The following is an 18,946-nucleotide window of genomic DNA, read 5'->3' as shown; positions in this document are numbered from 1 at the left end:
TGTTACTGGTCTCCAGCCGGACATTGAGCCATTGACCACAACTCTTTGTGTGCAGCCATCCAGCCAGTTCTTTATCCACCGAGTGGTCCATCCATCAAATTGATGTCTCTCCAATTTAGAGACAAGGATGTCATGCGGGACAGTGCCGAACGCTTTACACAAGTCCAGTTAGATGACATCAACTGCTCTACCCCTGTCCATCAGTTCTGTAGCCCCATCAAAGAAGGCCACCAAATTGGTCAGGCAGGATTTCCCCTTAGTGAAGCCATGCTGGCTGTCACCAAGCACCTTGTTGATTTTCATGTGCCTTAGCATGCCTTCCAGGAGAATCTGCTCCAAGGTTTTGCCAGGCACAGAGGTGAGACTGACTGCTCTGTAATTCCCCGGGTCATCCATTTTCCCTTCTTGAAAATGGGGGTTACATTTCCCTTTTTCCAGTCATCAGGAACTTCACCTGACTGCCATGATTTCTCAAATATGATGGCCAGCGGCTTCACAACTTCATTTCCCAGCTCCTTCAGGACCCGCAGATGGATCTCATCAGGACCCATGGACTTGTGCACGTTCAGATTTTTAAGATGGTCTCAAACCAGATCCTCTCCTACAGTGGGCCCAGGGTCTTCATTCTCACAGTCTCTGCATCTGCCGTCCAAGACTTGGGTGGTTTGGTCAGAGCCTTTGCCAGTGAAGACGGAGGCAAAGAAGTCATTCAGAACCTCAGCCTTCTCCAAATCCTGTGTAGCCAGTTCTCCCGAGAGTTTCCTGAGGGGGCCTACGTTCTCCCTAGTCTGTTTTTTATTTGCTATGTACCTGTAGAATCCCTTCCTGTTATCTTTAATACCGCTAGCTAAGTTTAATTCTAACTGGGCCTTAGCTTTCCTGACCTGGTCCCTAGCTTCTCAGACAACATCCCTGTACTCTTCCCAGGCCACCTGTCCTTGCTTCCACTTATTATAAGCCTCTTTTTTCAATTGAATTTTCCTCCGCAGCTCCTTATCCATCCAAGGACGTCTCCTGGCCCTCCTGCTGCACTTCCTTCTGGTTGGGATGCAACACTCCTGAGCTAGCAGCAGGTGATCCTTGAATATCAACCAACACTCTTGGGCCCCTCTGCCCTCTAGGGCTGTATCCCATGGAACCTTCCAAAGCAGGTTCCTGAAGAGGCCAAAGTCTGCTCTTTTGAAGTCCAGGGCAGTGAGCTTGCTGCACGCTCTTCTCACTGTCCTGAGGATCTCAAATTCGAGCATCTCATGATCACTGCATACAAGGCTGCCCTGGAGAGTCACATTTCCAATCAGCCCTTCCCTGTTGGTGAGCACGAGGTCAAGCATGGCACCTCTCCTTGTCGGCTCCTCTATTACTTGCAGAAGGAAGTTGTCTTCTACACAATCGAGGAACCTCCTGGATTGCTTGTGCCGAGCCATACCGTCCTTCCAACAGATGTCAGGGTGGTTGAAGTCACCCATGAGAACAAGGGCCTGTGAGCGTGAGGCTTTTCCTATCTGTCTATGGAGTGCTTCATCTGCAGGTTCTCCTTGGTCAGGCGGTCTGTAACAGATCCCCACAGTAATGTCTCCCATAGCTACATTCCCTTTAACCCTGACCCACAAACTCTCTGTGGACTGCTCACCTGTTCCCAGACAGAGTTCCATACTCTCCAGCCTATCCCTAACATAAAGGGCAACTCCCCCTTCCCGCCTGCCGGGCCTGTCTTTTCTAAAGAGCCTGTAACCTTCCATTCCAGCACTCCAGTCATAGGAGCCATCCCACCATGTTTCTGTGATGCCTATTATATCATACCCCCGTAGACGTGCACACATCTCTAATTCCTCTTGTTTGTTTTCCATGCTACAGACATTTGTATAGAAGCATCTGAGCCGAGCTCCAACTGAAGCCGGCTCATTGGCTGGAGCGGCCGGGATATCTCTACATTGCTCCAAGCATTTATTATAGGTTCTGGCAACTGACTGGATGTGTTGGGATGGAATGATGCCCCCCTCCCCCAGCACATCTAGTTTAAAGCCTCCTTGACCAGTCTGGCAAGCCTCCTACCAAAACTGCTCTTTCCCTTCTTTATCATCAGACCAGCTCCAACAGCCCCCACTAGACCTGGCCTACAGGCTTGGGTCCCGTGTTCAAGACACTCAAACCCCTGACTATGACACCACCCTTTTAACCAGTTATTAACCTGGCTAATCCTCCTAGCTTTTTTTGGGTCCTCCCCTGTATCCTGGAGAATTGATGAAAAGACCACCTGAGCTCCAGAGCCCCTAACCACCGCCCCCAGGGCTCTGTAGTCCTTCTTTATGTTCCCCAGGCTACTACTATCTATATCCCTGGCACCCACATGTATCACCAGGAGTGGGTAATAATCCGTGGGATTTACTAGAGCAGGCAGCCTCTCTGCCACATCCCTGATCCGTGCCCCCGGTAGGCAACACACCTCCCTTGAGACGGGGTCTGGACGGCAGACAAGTGCTTCTGTCCCTTTCAGTGTAGAGTCCCCTACTACTACGACCTGCGGCACCAGTAGAGATGTTCTTTACCAAGGCATCAGCCGGCTGTTTCTGGCTCAAGTGCGTTTCCTCATTAGCCCCCTGCAGGACAGCAAAGCGGTTCTGCGTGGGGACAGGGGATTTAAAGGGAAGCCCCTTGCTTTTGGTTGTCCTTTTCCTTCCTTTTTTTTTTGTTGGCCTTTTTTTGTCACTAATTCCCAGTTTCCCAGGTTAACAGCCTCCTTCTTTCTTTCATGAGGTAGAGGTGAAGCTCGAGGCCCCTGCACAGTTTGGGCCGGGAGCAAGCATTCCTGCTTACTCTCAGCTTCCCTGACATCTCGCAGTCTATCAACAGCATCCCGCAGCTCAGCCCCTGCTGCAGGAGGACCTCCGCCAGGGAGCACCGAGTGCAGCCTTGCCCATTGTGCACCATTCCCTCACAAGACCAGCGCAGGCAGTCTCTACACCCCGAGCTCTGCACTGCAGCCTCCCCTCTCATCGGCTCTGTCTGGGTGCCTACGCTGGCCACCGCCGGGGCAGCCAGAGCAGAGCTCCCGGACCGGGCCCTGATCATACGGAGAGTGCTCACCGTCCCGCTCGCCTGCCCGCGCAAACGGCCGCGCAAACTGCCTCGACCCGCTCTGCTCGCCGCGCTCCTGGTCGCTCGCCGCCGTTCCTCCTGGCTCCGCCCCCTGTGAGTCAGCTGCTCGCCTCACCTGAGCTGCCGGCTCCTGGGCAAGTCCTGTCGAGGACTTGAGGCTCCCTCGGTAGCTCTTGTCGCTTTGAGTTGAGGCTCCTGGACGCTGATCTCCTCCCCCGCCCCCCCAGCTCCAGTGTTGAAGGCGTCCTCTCTCGAGCTACTCACCTCAGCAATTGACCCAGTAACTTACCACATCCCAAAGCACAAGTGGTACAAACAATAAGGAGATACAGAGGATAGATGTCTGGGCTGCATGAGATAGATTTGCTAGTGACTGGTTTGAGCTGTTTAGACCCAACATGCTAACTTACTTTACTCCATCTGCTGCAATAGCTAGAAATACATTCAGCTTAGTATTTCCCTTGAGGACTGCAATGATTACTACAGGGTAATGACAACATAACTGGAACAGGAAGAGTTCTGCCTAATAAGAGGAATGGGATCAGTATGCTCTCTATTAAGTTTTCCTTTGTAATACACCAATAATATTATCTGACCAAGGTATAATACTATAATACTAATCCTTCACCTCATCCTTTAAATACATCTCAGATGTGTTAAAGACAGCTGAAAGCAAAACTGGATATGACATATTTTCTGAGCTTGTTGCAAACTGTGTCTCAGGGATCCTCTCTCCCTTAAGAAGCAAGACAGCTTCTCTGCAGAAAACAGCCAAAGCACTAATTAATGTCAGCATGCTGACAAGTGACACCAGAACGAAGTACTTCCCGACAAACAGGACGGCATGTGGAGTCACTCTTCTCTCGTGTGAGGGACAGCTCACTCTCTATCACTGTCTCTCCACTGTCCACTTTTACCTTTAACTCTTGATTCACGCTTCACCAAACTTTCTCTGGCAGTCAGACAGATCCATTGTGTCACTTGCCTCCATCAGGAAGACAGCAAGCTGACAGGAAACCCCCTTAGCTAAACAAACCCCAGTTAATGCCAGCTTGCCATTTTTCACATCCCTGTCATCATCTCTCTGGTATGTACTAATGATGGGACAAGATCAAATTGCTGGCAATGGTCACAGAGCTAGCTTCTGAACTGGCCCTTGGAGACATGGGCTAAGCCATCACACCTGACAAACCAAGGAGCACTCTGTGAGATGAACCGAGATGCATCAGTGCAAAGTGCTAACCAGGTATGGTCTATGTTTTGGTCCATCAGTGGTAAATACTGTCATCCACTACAGGAATCCCACAGCATTAATGCATTCTCTGGCTTTCCATTCCCTAGTAATATAGCACTATGTATAAAATCAGAAGCAGACAGCAGGTCTGCTCTCCATGCAGCAACAGCTCCTCCTTCAGAGTTATAAGCAGAAGAAAAGATGCTCACCTTCACTGTGTGAATAACTTCTGCTGTGCTCTGACTTGCATTGTTTACCCTACTCCCACTTAGAAAGAAGCATCTAGCTTGAATTTAGTGATGCCCTAAATCCAAGTCAAGACACAAGCCGGAGAAAGCTTCAGAGCTAGTGACTTTCAACCCCCTTATTACAAACACAAAGCTGGACACTGAATTACTTCCGATCATCTAAAAGTTCAATTCTTCTGCTAAATAGAGTCACCCTGTCAGATAGATGGTCACAGCACAGTGCAGTTTCAGCTCTTTGTAGAGAGCATTAACTTGAACGGAGTAGTGTGATGGCAGTAAGTACTGTATACTCTTCAAACTTTCTTTCTTTCACCCATCTGACTCTTAGCTCCAGCCGCCTGCTCCCCTCCTTTGAGATCCCAGACCTTGCCTTTCTGACCTGTAATTTCTGCTGATTGTTAACACTATATTTACAATCAAAGTAGCCAAATCTAACTAACCAAAACAATTGCGTTAGTAAGTCTCTGGTATCAGTCTATGTACCTGGCATCTAATCTATAACTCCTAATAAATTTGTATTTATCTCACAGTTCTCTACTGTTGTGTTGATGACTGAATACACCCTTAAGCAGACAATTCACATTTAAAAGGAGAGACTATGTTAAGATTTTTGCCAAACTGACTTCAGGGTACTGGGCAGGTATTGTCCCACACAAACCTCAGTGGCCTCCCATCTTGTGTTAGAGAAGGGGAACTGACTGTGTATTGTATGTGGATATCCTCTAAGCAGAGTACACCAACAGAAAAGAGCTTGCACCATGTTTTTACTTATCCATGAGCTTCCCAGTTAATTTGCTTGTGAATAGCATGGAATATGAAACTATGGCTCTCCCCTTCTGTGCATGAGGTCAAGCAGGTCTGCTACAGCTGTGTAAAAGATGCAGGTTTTTTCCTTCTGTCACAGGAGACCAAGGCTCAGTGTAACTAATGCAACCTGCTTAAGACAAACACAACAAATCCTCCAAATGCCACAGCTTGCAATCATTAAAAATATCCTAGAAATTAGAAGTACAAACCTGGTATAAACAAAAATCTGGCAGTGGAGAAATTGCCTTCTTTCCAAAGCCTGTTTTGACATCTGAGGACAAACTATTCAGATCTTGAAAGGGAACCTCATTTCCATCCCAGTAGTCTATCCTCTTGAGAGCGTGGGATGGGGGGGGTAGGGGATGGTAAAGGGAAGAGACTGAAAACTGACACACACACGGGGGGGGGGGGGGGGGGGGGAGGGGGGGGCGTAACCTTCCAGAGATAATCAATGGCTTCGTAATGAGCACCCAACTCTACTGAATATTGATTAGGTAGTGTTGGCAAGGCTCTGCTCCAGGGAGGTCAGGTCTCCTGCCAGCTGCCTTGTGTGAACACAAAGGAAGCCTCAGCAAAAGGCAAATTGTAAATGGCAGGTTTTATATGAGAGGCACCATTCAGGCCCTCAGTAGAGGAAAAAAAAAACAACAAACTAAACCCAAAACCAAGAAGTATATGGCTGCAGCACTAGCAAGCACAAAGCATCAGCAGTCTTGCTAACTTTACTATACTGTGCTATGAAGTGCAATCCTAAATTCACCCTAAAAAACTTGTTTTAAAGCTTCTCACTTGCAAATATGCATAAGTTTCCACTGATTCCTCTTCCCTATAGATTTCACAGACGTGAAATGGGGTGCTTTCACACACACCTGCCCTCAAAATCTTTGTCCAACATTGAACCTCAGTACATGCAGGGGATGTGTATACCTTTCAAGGTCAAACAGCAAGGTATGCTGTCACCTAGGCCAGCTCTAAGCATACATCATGCACTTGAAGCAGCACAGCTGTGAGTTAGTACTCCATCCCTTCCACAGAACTCTTTGTTCTTACTGTCCCATTCAATAAATATAATTTTAGGGGTTTAGTACATTTATTTTTTCTATAAATAGTTAGATATTAATTTTATGATTACAGGCACTGGTAGATAACACACAGAACTTACATTGCTGAGCAAATCTGCTATTAATGGCTAAAAGGTCATCCTACCTTTGTAGAAGCAGAGAGTCTTTTCTCATAAGCTTTCTGTGGAAAGAGGAATTGTAACAGTCAAGGAAAAGAGATCTGGACACTGCTCTTAAAAAAAAAAAAAGAGGGAAGAAGGAAAAGGAAAAAAAAAAAAGAATCAGAAGAAAAAAGTTGCAGTTCCTGCCTGGTGTAACTCATCTGACTTCAGTGGGGCTGTCCCAGGGTAGATTCGTCCCTCTGTCTTTGCCAAAAAGAGAACAACAGGAGCCAGCCAAAGGCATCTGCTTTTGCATTTCCCTAGTGAATCCGTTCATTATACTCTCATGATAGAGAAGCTGTAAACAAAGGCACTTCGGGATGTTGCATTGTGCTATCCATAATTACACTGTATGTGCTTCATCAGTACACATGCCTCAGGGCACACTGCAAAAGAGTTTTATGTATTCAGAACTCTTTCTGAGAGGGTGGGTTAAATGAAGAGAGGGAAAAGCTAACAGTTAAAATAGAAAAGGAAAATATAACAGTTACTTAGAGAGGAGTTCAGCGTAAGAGGAAGGAGGCTTTACATACACACACTGAAAAAAAAAGATGCTAGTAAAATTCCTGGCTAGCAGTATCCTGTTAGTCTGTGTGCTTTAATACTTTCACTCACCCTTTCTCTTTAAGATTACAAGCTCTCAGATAGGGACTCAGAAGAATTTTTGTAAAGCAAAAGGTTCCATTTGGAAACTCCCTGAGACTTATACAAATCTTGCAACTGTGGTCTGCCTTTAGAGCAATGCGAGCCAGATTTAATTCCCCTACTTGCGAGCATTAGAAAATTCTAATGTCAGATCATGAGAGTACTGAACTGTTTATTGCCTATCACATTAGCTTAAAGTGAGTGGCAGAATATGATGCAAGTCATTTAGCCTCTGAGAAGAAATTCTGTTTATCTTGCAAGCCATCTACTGCTCCCACTAACACTGTCTTGGGAGGAATAAAGTCCAGCAGGAATATTAACACCTCAGTGAGAGCTTTGCTTTCAGAGATCCAGATTCTGCCACCAGAACGCGCACAATCCACACTCTGTTTAGAAGTCTTTGTGTTTGAAAAGAACCAGAAAAAAAAAAATCCTTAAGGTAACCAACACTCAGATGGGCTGGGAAGGCAGGCATGGAAGGGCTGGAAGCTGAGACGCGTCTTGAAAGAGAAGCACAGGCAAAGGCAGCAAGCAAAGGTGAACACAGGGGTTGGTGGACAGAGTTCTGCGGCAAATTCTACTTTGTATTACCTGTATGCACTTATAATGCACTCTACTGCAAAATCACAGGTTTGTTTGGTTTTTAATAAAAGTGACATGACAAGGGGGAATGGCTTTAAACTGACAGGAGATTTAGAATGAAAAGTTCAGATAGTTCTTTTCTGAATACTGTTAGATGAAGGTAAAAACTGTCAGACTTACGTCACTTGAAAAGTAACAGGTAATTACAGTTTAACAGTAGTTCCTTCCTCTAGAATGAACCAGACGTCCACATGTTGCCTGAGTCACTGCACAGGTGACAATGATCACACCATGGGGAGCAGCCAGTGATGACTGTGTCAAAGTGACCGGGAAAGTAACCTACCTATTTCTCACTAGAAAACAAGAGCCAAAATCTCTGCCCCAGCTGAGTTCCAGGGTTTAGCATCTTACATAAAGAATATATCCGAGGAATTCTCTAACAGGAGCTGGCTCTGAAGGAAATTGTTACATAGCAACCCTTTAAAACCTTGCCATAAGAGCTGTCTACTTAGTTTTAATGTTAGCATTTAAAAAGTGCCTGCACTTATTTCACCATAATATTATTCATGAGCTTGCCTTTCACATGATGAAAGAAAGCCAGCAAAGGAGATGAACAGATATTATTACCATGGCAGAATACCGCCAGCCAAGACATAGTCATTCCATTCAAATTCAGAAAGGTTGGAGACTTGCTAGCCTGAGTTTCAGAGCTGTGCAATTCAGTAACAAAGAGGAAAGGGTACCCAGTGTAGTAAAATAATAATATACTACTATCTGCACAAAAGTATAGTCACTCCATAACAGCTTTTGTAAAAGTCCTCCCAGCATTCATAACAATAAATTATATTTATAGATATTAGTAACATCTTACATAGCTATTCAACTACACAGATGTCAAAATCTAACACAGAAAAGACCATCATTTGCTCATGTTGCATTATCTAAAGCTGGACCATAGATAACGGTCAAGGTTTGACCATCATGGCAGGTAGCCATATTGTGACTACTGGCACCAAGAAATCCATGAGAGATGCAGGAACCAACATGTGGCTTCTGCAAGAAATTTTCCCCAGACCTTCCACTATGCAGAACAGAACTGAAAAACCTCTTAGACTTATGTGAAGGAATCTACTTCTACAGGTCAAAAAGTCTTTAAGGATTATTATTTTCTTTCACATTCCTTTGGGCTAATTAAACCAGAAGTGAAGTTTAGGAAGAGTGCCAATGTACACCCTTTGGAATTATTTCAGCTTTATGCAGAGCCTTAGTGTAGCCCCAGGAGTGAGTGAGTTCTGAACAAAACTACCTGTGGAAAACTGGATGAGACCCACATGTTGCCTCATCAACTCTGAAGTTTAGAAATATGGATGGGTCTTTAACAAGTGAACTGGAATGTAAGTCATCCATCCAAGACAAGTACACAACGCTCACTATTTCTGTGTACTACCAGGATGCCATGGTTAGATGTACTATACAAGTAATAAATAAGTGAAAAGTACAGCAGGCTCCATTCACAGGATTTTAAGCAAAACTTCACTTTGGGGAAGTCTAGGTCTAGGCTGCAAGGAAGGCTGAAATACAAAGTTGCCCACAGCCAAAAGTGCTGTTTCAAGTGGCTTGGGATCAAACCCATCCTGATTCGCACCCAAACCATATACCATTTCAGGCTCCCTTCAAACTTAGCCAACTGTTGCTGAAGGGTTCACAAACTTTACTGAACTTGTCCTGAACTTTGCATTGGAAATGAACAAGTAAAATAAAACAGTCAAGCTGAAGGTTCTACCTTCAGACATTTTGCCCAACTCTGATACTGATGCCTTATAAAAATAATAATTAGTATTCTATTCTATCCTATACAGTGATTCCAAACCCCATTCCTCATACACATGTTCCCAAATTTCTATATGTCTAAGGACTTCTCCCATCTCATCAGCTTAGCAGAAACTATGATCTTTCACGTGAAGATCCCCAGCTACAGAAACACTGTAGGCTATGCATAATTCTTTCACTCAGAGAAGTAAAATCCCTCCATCTCAAAAAGCTTATGTAGTCAATGATAGCAATGCATTCTTAAAGATTTTTGCAGGCCAAATGAAAAGCTGCTTTCTATTTTTAAGGAAAGTCATAAAACAATATAGAAGAACTTTGAAAATTGATCATGGTCCTGTGAGTGGTAGTAATTCCGAGCTTAGACCCACAGATTCCACTATGTTTATTTATTTATTAGTCTGCTATATATAGAGCCTTTTGCTATTCACCATCAGTTATAACAGCTTTGAATCTTCCCAGCAACAAGCACCCTACTGCTCCTCTGACTGAGTGTATATTCTTCTCAATGAGGTACCTCCCCTCAGTTTTAGCATCCCGTTTTAACACACTCACTTAAAACCTCTATCTTAGAACAAGCACTGCAGGCCTGGGGAGCTTTAAGACAAACCCCAAAGCAGTTCAGGAAGATGAGAAGAAGGGAAAATGAACCATCTGCTACTATATGCAACTCTTGAACTTTTATCTATGTTTATTTTTAACCCGTTCTAATTGCCAGCTCATTTTTTTATGTAATCCCTTCTTTTTACAAAGCATTACTAGTTTTGTAGTGACAGTATCAAACCATTTAAAAAATGAGCTTACACTAACCTCACTCTGATATTCTGAAAGTAAAAAAGTCAAACAAACAAGCAAAACCCCACTACTAACTTCTAAAGCATTTCATATCCTCAAGGATTGTGCATTTATAATCAAACGAAATTATCAGATTCTTGAAAAATACATTTTTGATTTTGCACAGCTCTATTTCTACAAGCCACTGCATAGTAACTCCTTGAGGTTTGCACCTATCCTAAAGAACAGGGAAGTAAAAATAGTTCCTGTCTCTAATATTTTCATCTGAACCTTTTCTTTTCAACCCCGCTGTTGCTCAAGGGAAATGCAGTGATAGCAGGATCAAACACAACATGTAAATAAGCATGAGCCACTGAGGAGTCACGGAGGTTTCTCCTTTGATCTACTGAAACAATGATTTGTCTCTGATCATTTAACAGCATCTTCCCTGAATCCTTTCATATTTGGTGTACATCTTACAATGCAGGTCCTGACCTTGTCTAGGTAGATCTAGTTTTCTCAGGAAGACTTTCTGACAACTCATGAGAATGTGCTAAAGTACATTGTCATTGTGGCAAGTACAGTTTAAGGGAATACCAGCTACGAACACCTATGCCTGTTCCTACACTGCTGTGGGGGTGTGCTCTGAAACATGGCACTTCTGTGGAAGTAAAAATTAACTGGGGCAAGTGGGAAAGAGATTAGTTAGCTTTTCCCCTCTTCCACTGTGTTTTGCTGTCTGGCATCCATGTAGGCCCCCTTCTGATACTGGAAGGCTGCTATGAGGTCTTCACACTGCTTCTCTTCTCCAGGCTGAGCAGACCCAGTTTTCTCAGCCTGTCTTTGTACGGGAGGATCCCAGCTCTAAAACACTTGCAAGATGATTGACCATTCCAAGGATGAAAGACTCATTGTTTAAGAATTTTCCATTGCAAACTGGTATATTAGTTTTCCTCTGCAATTACAGCACCTGAAAGCTTTTTTCTGTTCTAAATCAGACCCTCATCCAGTCACTGGCCTCCAGGAGCTGCGACTTCGAGGGAAAAAATTTCCAATTTCAAAACGTTAACTGCAAGCATTAGGAAAGCTGTTTTCTCCTGAGCATTGACATTAATATATCTTCCACATTCTAGTTTATCACCCACGCGCTTCTCACCACACCTTAAGGCCCAGTCTCTTTTTCATCAGGAAGAGACTGGCTACCAAACTGTACTTGGGTTGTCCAGTTCAGTAACAGGATTATAGCAAATAATACCAACCACACACTTATTCATATGGAAACAGCATTAATCCTTTCTGCCTGCCCCACCCCATAACTTTCTGTCTGAGCACAAAAGCTATGTGTCTGCTTTGGCAGCACAGAAGCATTTAAAAAATGTTTGCAAATACCAGGAGGTTCCCCCCACCCCGTTCTTTTCAGTTTAGCTCTGCAGGAACACACAGACAAAAAGTCTAATGAATTATTACAGAACATTTATATCACTTTCTGGGGAACAACATCAAATATAATGACTAGGAAGATATGAAGAAAATACAAAGGAGCTACATAAATAAAGCTATACTTTTTTTGTTGTTAATTTCTTGTCTTACACAATGCCACCACAGTTTGTTACTGATTTTAGTAAGTTACTTGGCAATACAACTTACTAACCCAGCTTTCTGATGGTGTCCAAGGGATAGATTCCTATCACCTGTACAATATAAGTGAATGTAACACTGACCTTGTCTGACTTAGTGGGACTTGCTTGTATTAACATAGAGACTCAGCTGAAATAGCTGAAGAAAATGGCAACAACAACCTCACTTGGTGTTAACACACCCGGACATTAAAAACAATGTTTACAGTGGCAGATTCCCATCCTATTGTATTGTCCCTGTGGCAGAAGTATCTGCTGGCAGTGTGGACAGAAGAATTTGGAGCAGTGAACTTGCAAGGACATTTCTTGAAAATCTGCCTGTGAATTTGTGTCTGTGTTCAGAGCTTGTACCTGAACTATTGTAAACAGGATGACAGAATGGGTTGGACTGGAAAGGAACATAAAGCTCACCTGGTTCCACCCTCCTGCCACAGGCAGGGACACCTTCCACTAGAGCAAGTTACTCCAAGCACCACCAAAGCTGTCCTTGAACGCTGCCAGGGATGGGGCAGCCACAGCTTCTCTGGGCACCCTGTGCCAGCGCCTCAGCACCCCCACAGGGAAGAATTTCTTCCTAACATCTAATCTCAATCTCCCCTCTGTCAGGTTAAAGCCATTCCCCTTTGTCCTATCTTCATTCTGTCTTGATTCCTCTATTACCTGGAGTTCTGAATCTCTGCCCAGAATGCAGAACCAATCTGAAACAAGCTTGCTGTCAGATTCAATACATTCCAGTTTTTCTCTCCACTGCTTTCCATTTCTACTGCTTTTTCTTTCCACACTTGGTTCTACCCAGCACTGTAACTATTATTCCAACATAAAACAGGCTGCTTTAACATTTTTGACACAAATGAATCCAGAAAATTTGGGCATACATTAAAGGAAAACTGAATTAGAAATACTTCTCCTGAACAAAACAAGTCCATAGAACAGCTTCTGATGTTTTAGGAGTTAAGAGTGTATCATCTAATCAGACTGTTCACCCTAGCAGCTTGACCCTAAACTAAATATTGGCCGTTTTGACCAAATAAGTGAATGGAGATTGAGTATTCTGGCTGATACATCTGAGAAGGCTTAAAAAGTCAGTGTTCCAAGGGGAGGGGAGAGGAAATGGTTAGGGCTTCCTGAAAAACATTGCTCTTTAGCTGCCTCAAGCTGCACTTCTTAAAAATCTTGGCTTTTACTCTGAGACTGAAGGCTAACAGTAAGCTTCAGGGGAGTTACATTAACAGCCAAATCAAAAGCACTCAGAAAACATGTATTTCTCCAAGCAGCTGAACCAATGTAGTCCTGCTTCCTATAGATATGCAGTTCTCCAGTGTGAAAACTGAAATATTTTAATAACAGTGTAATATTATTTAATAATATTTTCTTTATCAAAACACATTTCTCATGTTTAATAAGGGATAAGTTTATGCAGGAGCTTTGCCCTCAGGAAGGGCATTGGCTAAATCTCTGTTTCCACTCCCTGACTACCTACTTCCGTCTCCCTGATGTGAACTCTGTAACTTGTACCTCACTCAAATTATGCTGAGTGGCCAGAGCGTTCAAAAGTTACTAGGGAGAAATTACAGACACAGCAAGATCATGTAAGAGTATCAACAACTAAACAAACCCCAAAATCAAACTCTTGTCATTTCTAACAAACACTTACGTGAAGGTAGCTGGAAAATAACTGTGGAGCCAGCCACAGTTCCCACTGCAGTATTTTCATGTTTTGATCAAACTGCCACCTACCAGGACAAGACAGGAAGGACAGACCAGTGGTTAAGCCCCTGTCTCACACCCTGCGTATCCTGGTTCAGCTCCCTCCTCTGCCAGAATTTATCTGTGACTGTAGTGGGAACAAACTGAAAAAAAATACAGCTAGGAACCTCAAACTGAATTTTCCAGACCCAGCGTTCTGGTGCTTAAAACTCATAATATGTGAGTACATGGAGAGAGTTAAAAAGCAAGAGTAACAGCATGTTTGGCAGGCAACAATTGCATCTAGCCACGATAAAATACCGATGACAAGATGTATCTGAAATTCCCTTCTCCCTTCACTAGATAGCTTTGCTAGGGGTTGTCATTTGGAATCCAACCTCCTCTGTACACACTCCAGCAGCTCCACATCCCTCTGGTGTTGCTGTCCCCAGACCTGGACACAGGACTGCAAGGGGGTCTCACCAGAGCACAGCAGAGGGGGAGAATCCCCTCTCTTGACCTGCTGCTCACACTGCTGGGGATGCAGCCCACAACATGGATGGTCTCTGGGCTCCAAGCACACACACTGAAGCCAGGTCATAGTGAACTTCTTATCAACCAACATCCCTAAGTCCTTCTCCTCAAGGCTGCTTTTAAATGATTTTACTATTTTATTTAAGCTAAAAAAGGAATCAGCTTATTTAATTCAATATAAATAATTCTTATACATAAAAAGGGATTACCCACAGGAGACTGCACTAACTTAACCATTTGTTTCTAAAACTTTTCTAAAGTTTATAAAGCTGTTTGTTTGTTGGTGAGAGAATATATTTGGACATAATACAGGTAAGCAGCCACAAACTGTAAAATGGAGAGGTGACTTATGATGGAAAGGACTAACACTAACAGAACGAGAAGAGACTGTGTTTAGCAGGTGAGAAACCAGACACCAGTCAGTGTGCACTCTTGTGCAGTTTGACATGTAGTTACAAAATAATCCAAGTCCACCTGTGTTCAATAGCAACACAAGTAATAAAAATGTCAAGGAAGCACTGCCCACATCTGAAGTCTGGCAGCAGATGTGCTCACACAAGGTTTATAAATCAACCTTACAGATCCGCATGGTTTCATTATGAATTAGGGCTCCTAGATGCAAAATGTATTAGCCCAAGAGGAGAAATGTACCGTTTCATAAAACAGCTTGAGAAAACCAACTTTGATAATATATGGGAGATTAGAAATGGTCAAGCCATAGAAATGGTCAAGACAAGCCATAATGGTCAGCCAAATGCATCTTTGTACAATAGCAAAATGGCTAACTTGTTCACAGGCATCTATCTATAAATGAGTGCCTAACCTTCCTTTCTTTGCAACTGCCTCATGTTCATAAATAGGGCTTAAAAAGGAGAACTGGCTGAAAGAATAACCTTTGTGGCATGTGGGACTTTCAGAAAGATTCTTTTCTCACATCCCCACAAGTTGTTGTGGTGACCCCTAAAAACTGAAGGCTACCTTGGGACATGAGAGAGAAGCTTCCCAGATGATAGTTTCCAGAAGACTGGGTGGGCTAGATGGCTCTCTCCACACCACTTACAGAAAAGACAGTATTTTCCCTTTTGGGAAAGCGTTGATGAAGAGTTTTAGGGAACTGCTGGTATTTTCCAACTCATAAGCACCTGTAGCTCTATCTGTAGCCAAGAACTGGAGTAATTTTGATGCATAGGGGATGTACATAGGCTGTTACAAAGGGTGCCTCTGTATCACAGCAGCACCATTTCAATGCTGCTGGCCTTCCCTCCCCTCCCACTAGGGCAGGCTTGCTAGGTTCTGCCAAGCTGCAGAACCTGAGAAAAAGCAACACTGTGCTGCTTTTGTTCTTGTGAAGGAAAAGGAGGGAGGGAAATTAGCACTTTTTGAATGGATTAGGCACTGGAAGAGTGTCAGGAAATAAAAAAAAAATGGGGTCTCATATCTGAACAGACTTTAAGAAAGCACAGTGAGAAAGAAGCATTAATAAATCAGAAGCATTAATAAATAAATGCGCCAGCTTCACCAGGGCATTTTAAGGGTCTCAGAAAGCTTTCTGAAGAAATTTGTGATTTTAACAGAAGCAACATTATCTCTCTTCAGTCTACTTTTGCGCTGTACGAGGTGTTCCTTCCCAATTCAAAGGACTTGTATGCACTTCACAAATACAATTCTATATGCAAACAGGTAAAATCACAGACAAAATCACCTCTTGTAGCTGATGTATTTTAATAACTCTTCCTGTCATTTAAGAAATAATATCCATGCAAAAATGGGGCAACTATAGCATACTCCAGATATAAGCACGTAAACTAAGTACTGAATGATACTGTGCAATTTACAGTTTAGCCCACGTGGAGCCCACATAGCTCTGGGTTTACTTGGAGAAGAAGTGGGGTGAGCATTAGGTCTCTGTTACACAGTGTCAGTTTCTGCTTCCCTTTATGTTAGTGACATTTCATGTTTTTCCTTGCATGAAGCTGTAGCTTCTTTGCAACAGACCAACCCCAAACATTTTGTCTGCCACTTGTCAAGTTGAAAAACAACCATTTATCTGAAAGGATAAGATGTGCACAAGACAACTGTGTGCATGCCACTAGATGCTTCCAGCACACATCTCGATTAATGCACAAACCTCCCTATGTATCAGCAGCGAGTCCAAGGTATTTAAGTGCTGCACACACCCAGACACAAGTGTACACTCACTAGCTCTAACTCATTCTGTAGCACAAGTATGGCTTAAAGCCTACACATTCAGTAGTTGCAAACAGGTAAAACCACAATAAAACCAATCAAACCAATCAGAAAACAGACAAGGTGCTACCTTCCCCACCCTGGAACAGCACTGCAAAACCACCAAGTGTGTGCTGCCTCAGCACTCTGCCTCACGTGGTGGCTTTGACCTGTTGCTGACATCTGCCCTACGGCTATCTACTCCTGCCACATAACTGTATGGATTCTTACCCCTTTTAGTCAACCTCACAAAAGATCCCTGCAGTAAGCAAGCAGAAAAATGAGAAGTCGGATGAAGTGCCTGTATCTGCCCCCTAATGCAAGGAACTGGCATCACATAATAAACTCTACCATAGTGAAAAGGAAAGGCATTACAAATATGGAATATATATGGAAACAAAGCTCTCTAGCAGTCTAACAGATAAAACTGTTAGTACTGTTCAGGTTTCATTTTTATGTCACAGTTTTGCATAGTTGTGCTGGAAAAAAAACCTGTGTAGGCATTGCCACCAAACTGACACACATGCAGAGGTGCCTGTAGGAGAGGGCTGAAGTACTACCTGGCCCAACACCTGGGGTTTCCACCACATCATCATCATCATCATCATAACATATTTCTTATCTGTCACGTACTTCAGAAGAGAAAACAGACAGCAAATGTTGCTTTGACATTTGTTTTTAATCTATCTGGTGATCTGCCCATCAACTAAATGCCTACAAAACTAAGACTTGAATGCAATAATAGAGACAAAGGAAGACACGTTACACATCCTACACTTACTAATATAGCATTGTTATGCATAAAATCCACCAGCATTTTAAGCTCAAATGTCTCAGTGCTTCTCTGCTTAATCTAAAACCTTAAACCTAAACTATTCTATGATTCTATGATGCACTTTTGCAGGGCTGAATGTTTCCTTACTTGGATCAGAATACTAAAGCAGCTTTCTGCAAGGTAGAATGGAATGAACTATGGAGTTTATACCTGGTCCAATGCCTTGTTTTTTCCCTCTCCAGTAACACACTAGGCAAAATGATTTTACTTAGATGTGCTCAAATCACATTAAAAGTAAGACCTGCTGCAGCCTCAAAACTGATTCCCCATTATGTTTGGCAAAAATGTTCTAACCCCCCCATTCTTCACTTTTGTAATGATCGCATTTTCAGGACTAAAAACTTCTGTTGCTCATCCAACATGAGAGATGAATGTAAACGAATTAGGAGCACAACAAGAAATTTCACCTAGAAATTAATGTAATATAATCTGAAATCCCTTGCAACTGTGTAACAGCATACAGAAATAACCTGGCTAGCAATTATTAGTGTCTTGCTTTGTATAGTACTCCATTAGTAGCCCATACAAGTTTTCCCTTGTTGGATCACCTGTTTCTGGGTACACTGTCAATATTTACAACGTTCCTTTTTCTAATAAGCGATGATATTTACCATATGGTAAATATCAATGAATCATCAAATGCTTCAGCAGAGACTTTGATCAATTTCTCTTTTAAGCACATACGAAGTTAACTAAAAATAGTTGTGCTACAATTTCTTACCTTGCAGAGTTTCAGCAACAGCCAGCATGTCAGGTATGCTGTCACAGTGAGTTTTGCTTTCATGTATCTTTCAGGCAAAGAAGTAAGGTACATTTGTACCAAATCCAGCTCTTCGTGGACAACACTACTGCCAGCATTATTATCATCTTCCCCACCCTCTTGTCTTCCTTTTTCCTCTTCTGCTGAAGCACCCAAACATCTATTGAACTCCATTTTAAAAACTGTTCCCCCCTACTTCTCCACAAAGCCCTGATCTGTCCAGAGACATCTATGGGAAGTTTTTATTTCATATCAGTAATGATATCCCCCAATTCTCCAGAAGTATGTAGCCTTGTCTTTAAGACAACCCAAAAAGTTAAGACTATAGTAGAACAAACTTTCTTTAAACTGCATTGGCTCTTTGCCTTTCTCTGATTGAACAACCTCTTGCAAATGTGCGTACAGCTACAAGATAAATATAGCCCCAGCTAGCTTTGTCATACAGCACAAGAATACTCCTGCCGTTGCCAAGAGAGAAGAGAAAGATTCCATTTATTTAAAGAACAAGTCCTCGGCATCAGTACTCCCTTGTTCATTTGGAGGAGGGAAAAAGATGAAAAATCTGTTATCTTTGAAAACTTTTTTGCCAACTGTGCTTCCTCAGAACAAGTCCCAATTCTGTACAAAAAAATTATGTTCTTATGGAGGAGGGTTATTTAATTCCAGAGGCTTCTAGCCACAGTAATTCATTGTCTGTGATATCAGAGATGCCAAGCTTGTGAAGGCTACAAATTTCAAAAGAATAAATGAGGTCTTGCAGATGGACTACAGCCAAGACATTCTGAAACAATGCACAGCCCTTCCACAGGCCAAAATATGAAGAAAATATGCAA

General features: G+C 43.0%; 1 protein-coding gene across 1 annotated transcript in view; it reads right to left on the bottom strand.

The window, feature by feature from the left end:
- Nucleotides 1–18,703, bottom strand: part of LOC130611805 (uncharacterized) — a 95,797-nt gene extending 77,094 nt beyond the window's left edge. The window contains exons 1-2 of the mRNA XM_057432956.1: nucleotides 18,075–18,703; nucleotides 6,592–6,627 (exon numbers count right to left, since the gene is read on the bottom strand). Coding sequence (XP_057288939.1) covers nucleotides 6,592–6,627; nucleotides 18,075–18,287 — 249 coding nt within the window. The 5' untranslated portion in view covers nucleotides 18,288–18,703. The remainder of the gene's footprint in view (nucleotides 1–6,591; nucleotides 6,628–18,074) is intronic.
- Between the last annotated feature and the right edge of the window lie 243 nt (nucleotides 18,704–18,946).

Source organism: Pezoporus wallicus, unplaced genomic scaffold, assembly GCF_028554395.1.
Source record: "Pezoporus wallicus isolate ANWC-B61680 ecotype Strahan unplaced genomic scaffold, APGP_CSIRO_Pwel_v1 contig_15, whole genome shotgun sequence".
NCBI classification, from domain to species: domain Eukaryota; kingdom Metazoa; phylum Chordata; class Aves; order Psittaciformes; family Psittacidae; genus Pezoporus; species Pezoporus wallicus.
This window is presented reverse-complemented; position numbering and strand designations above follow the sequence as displayed.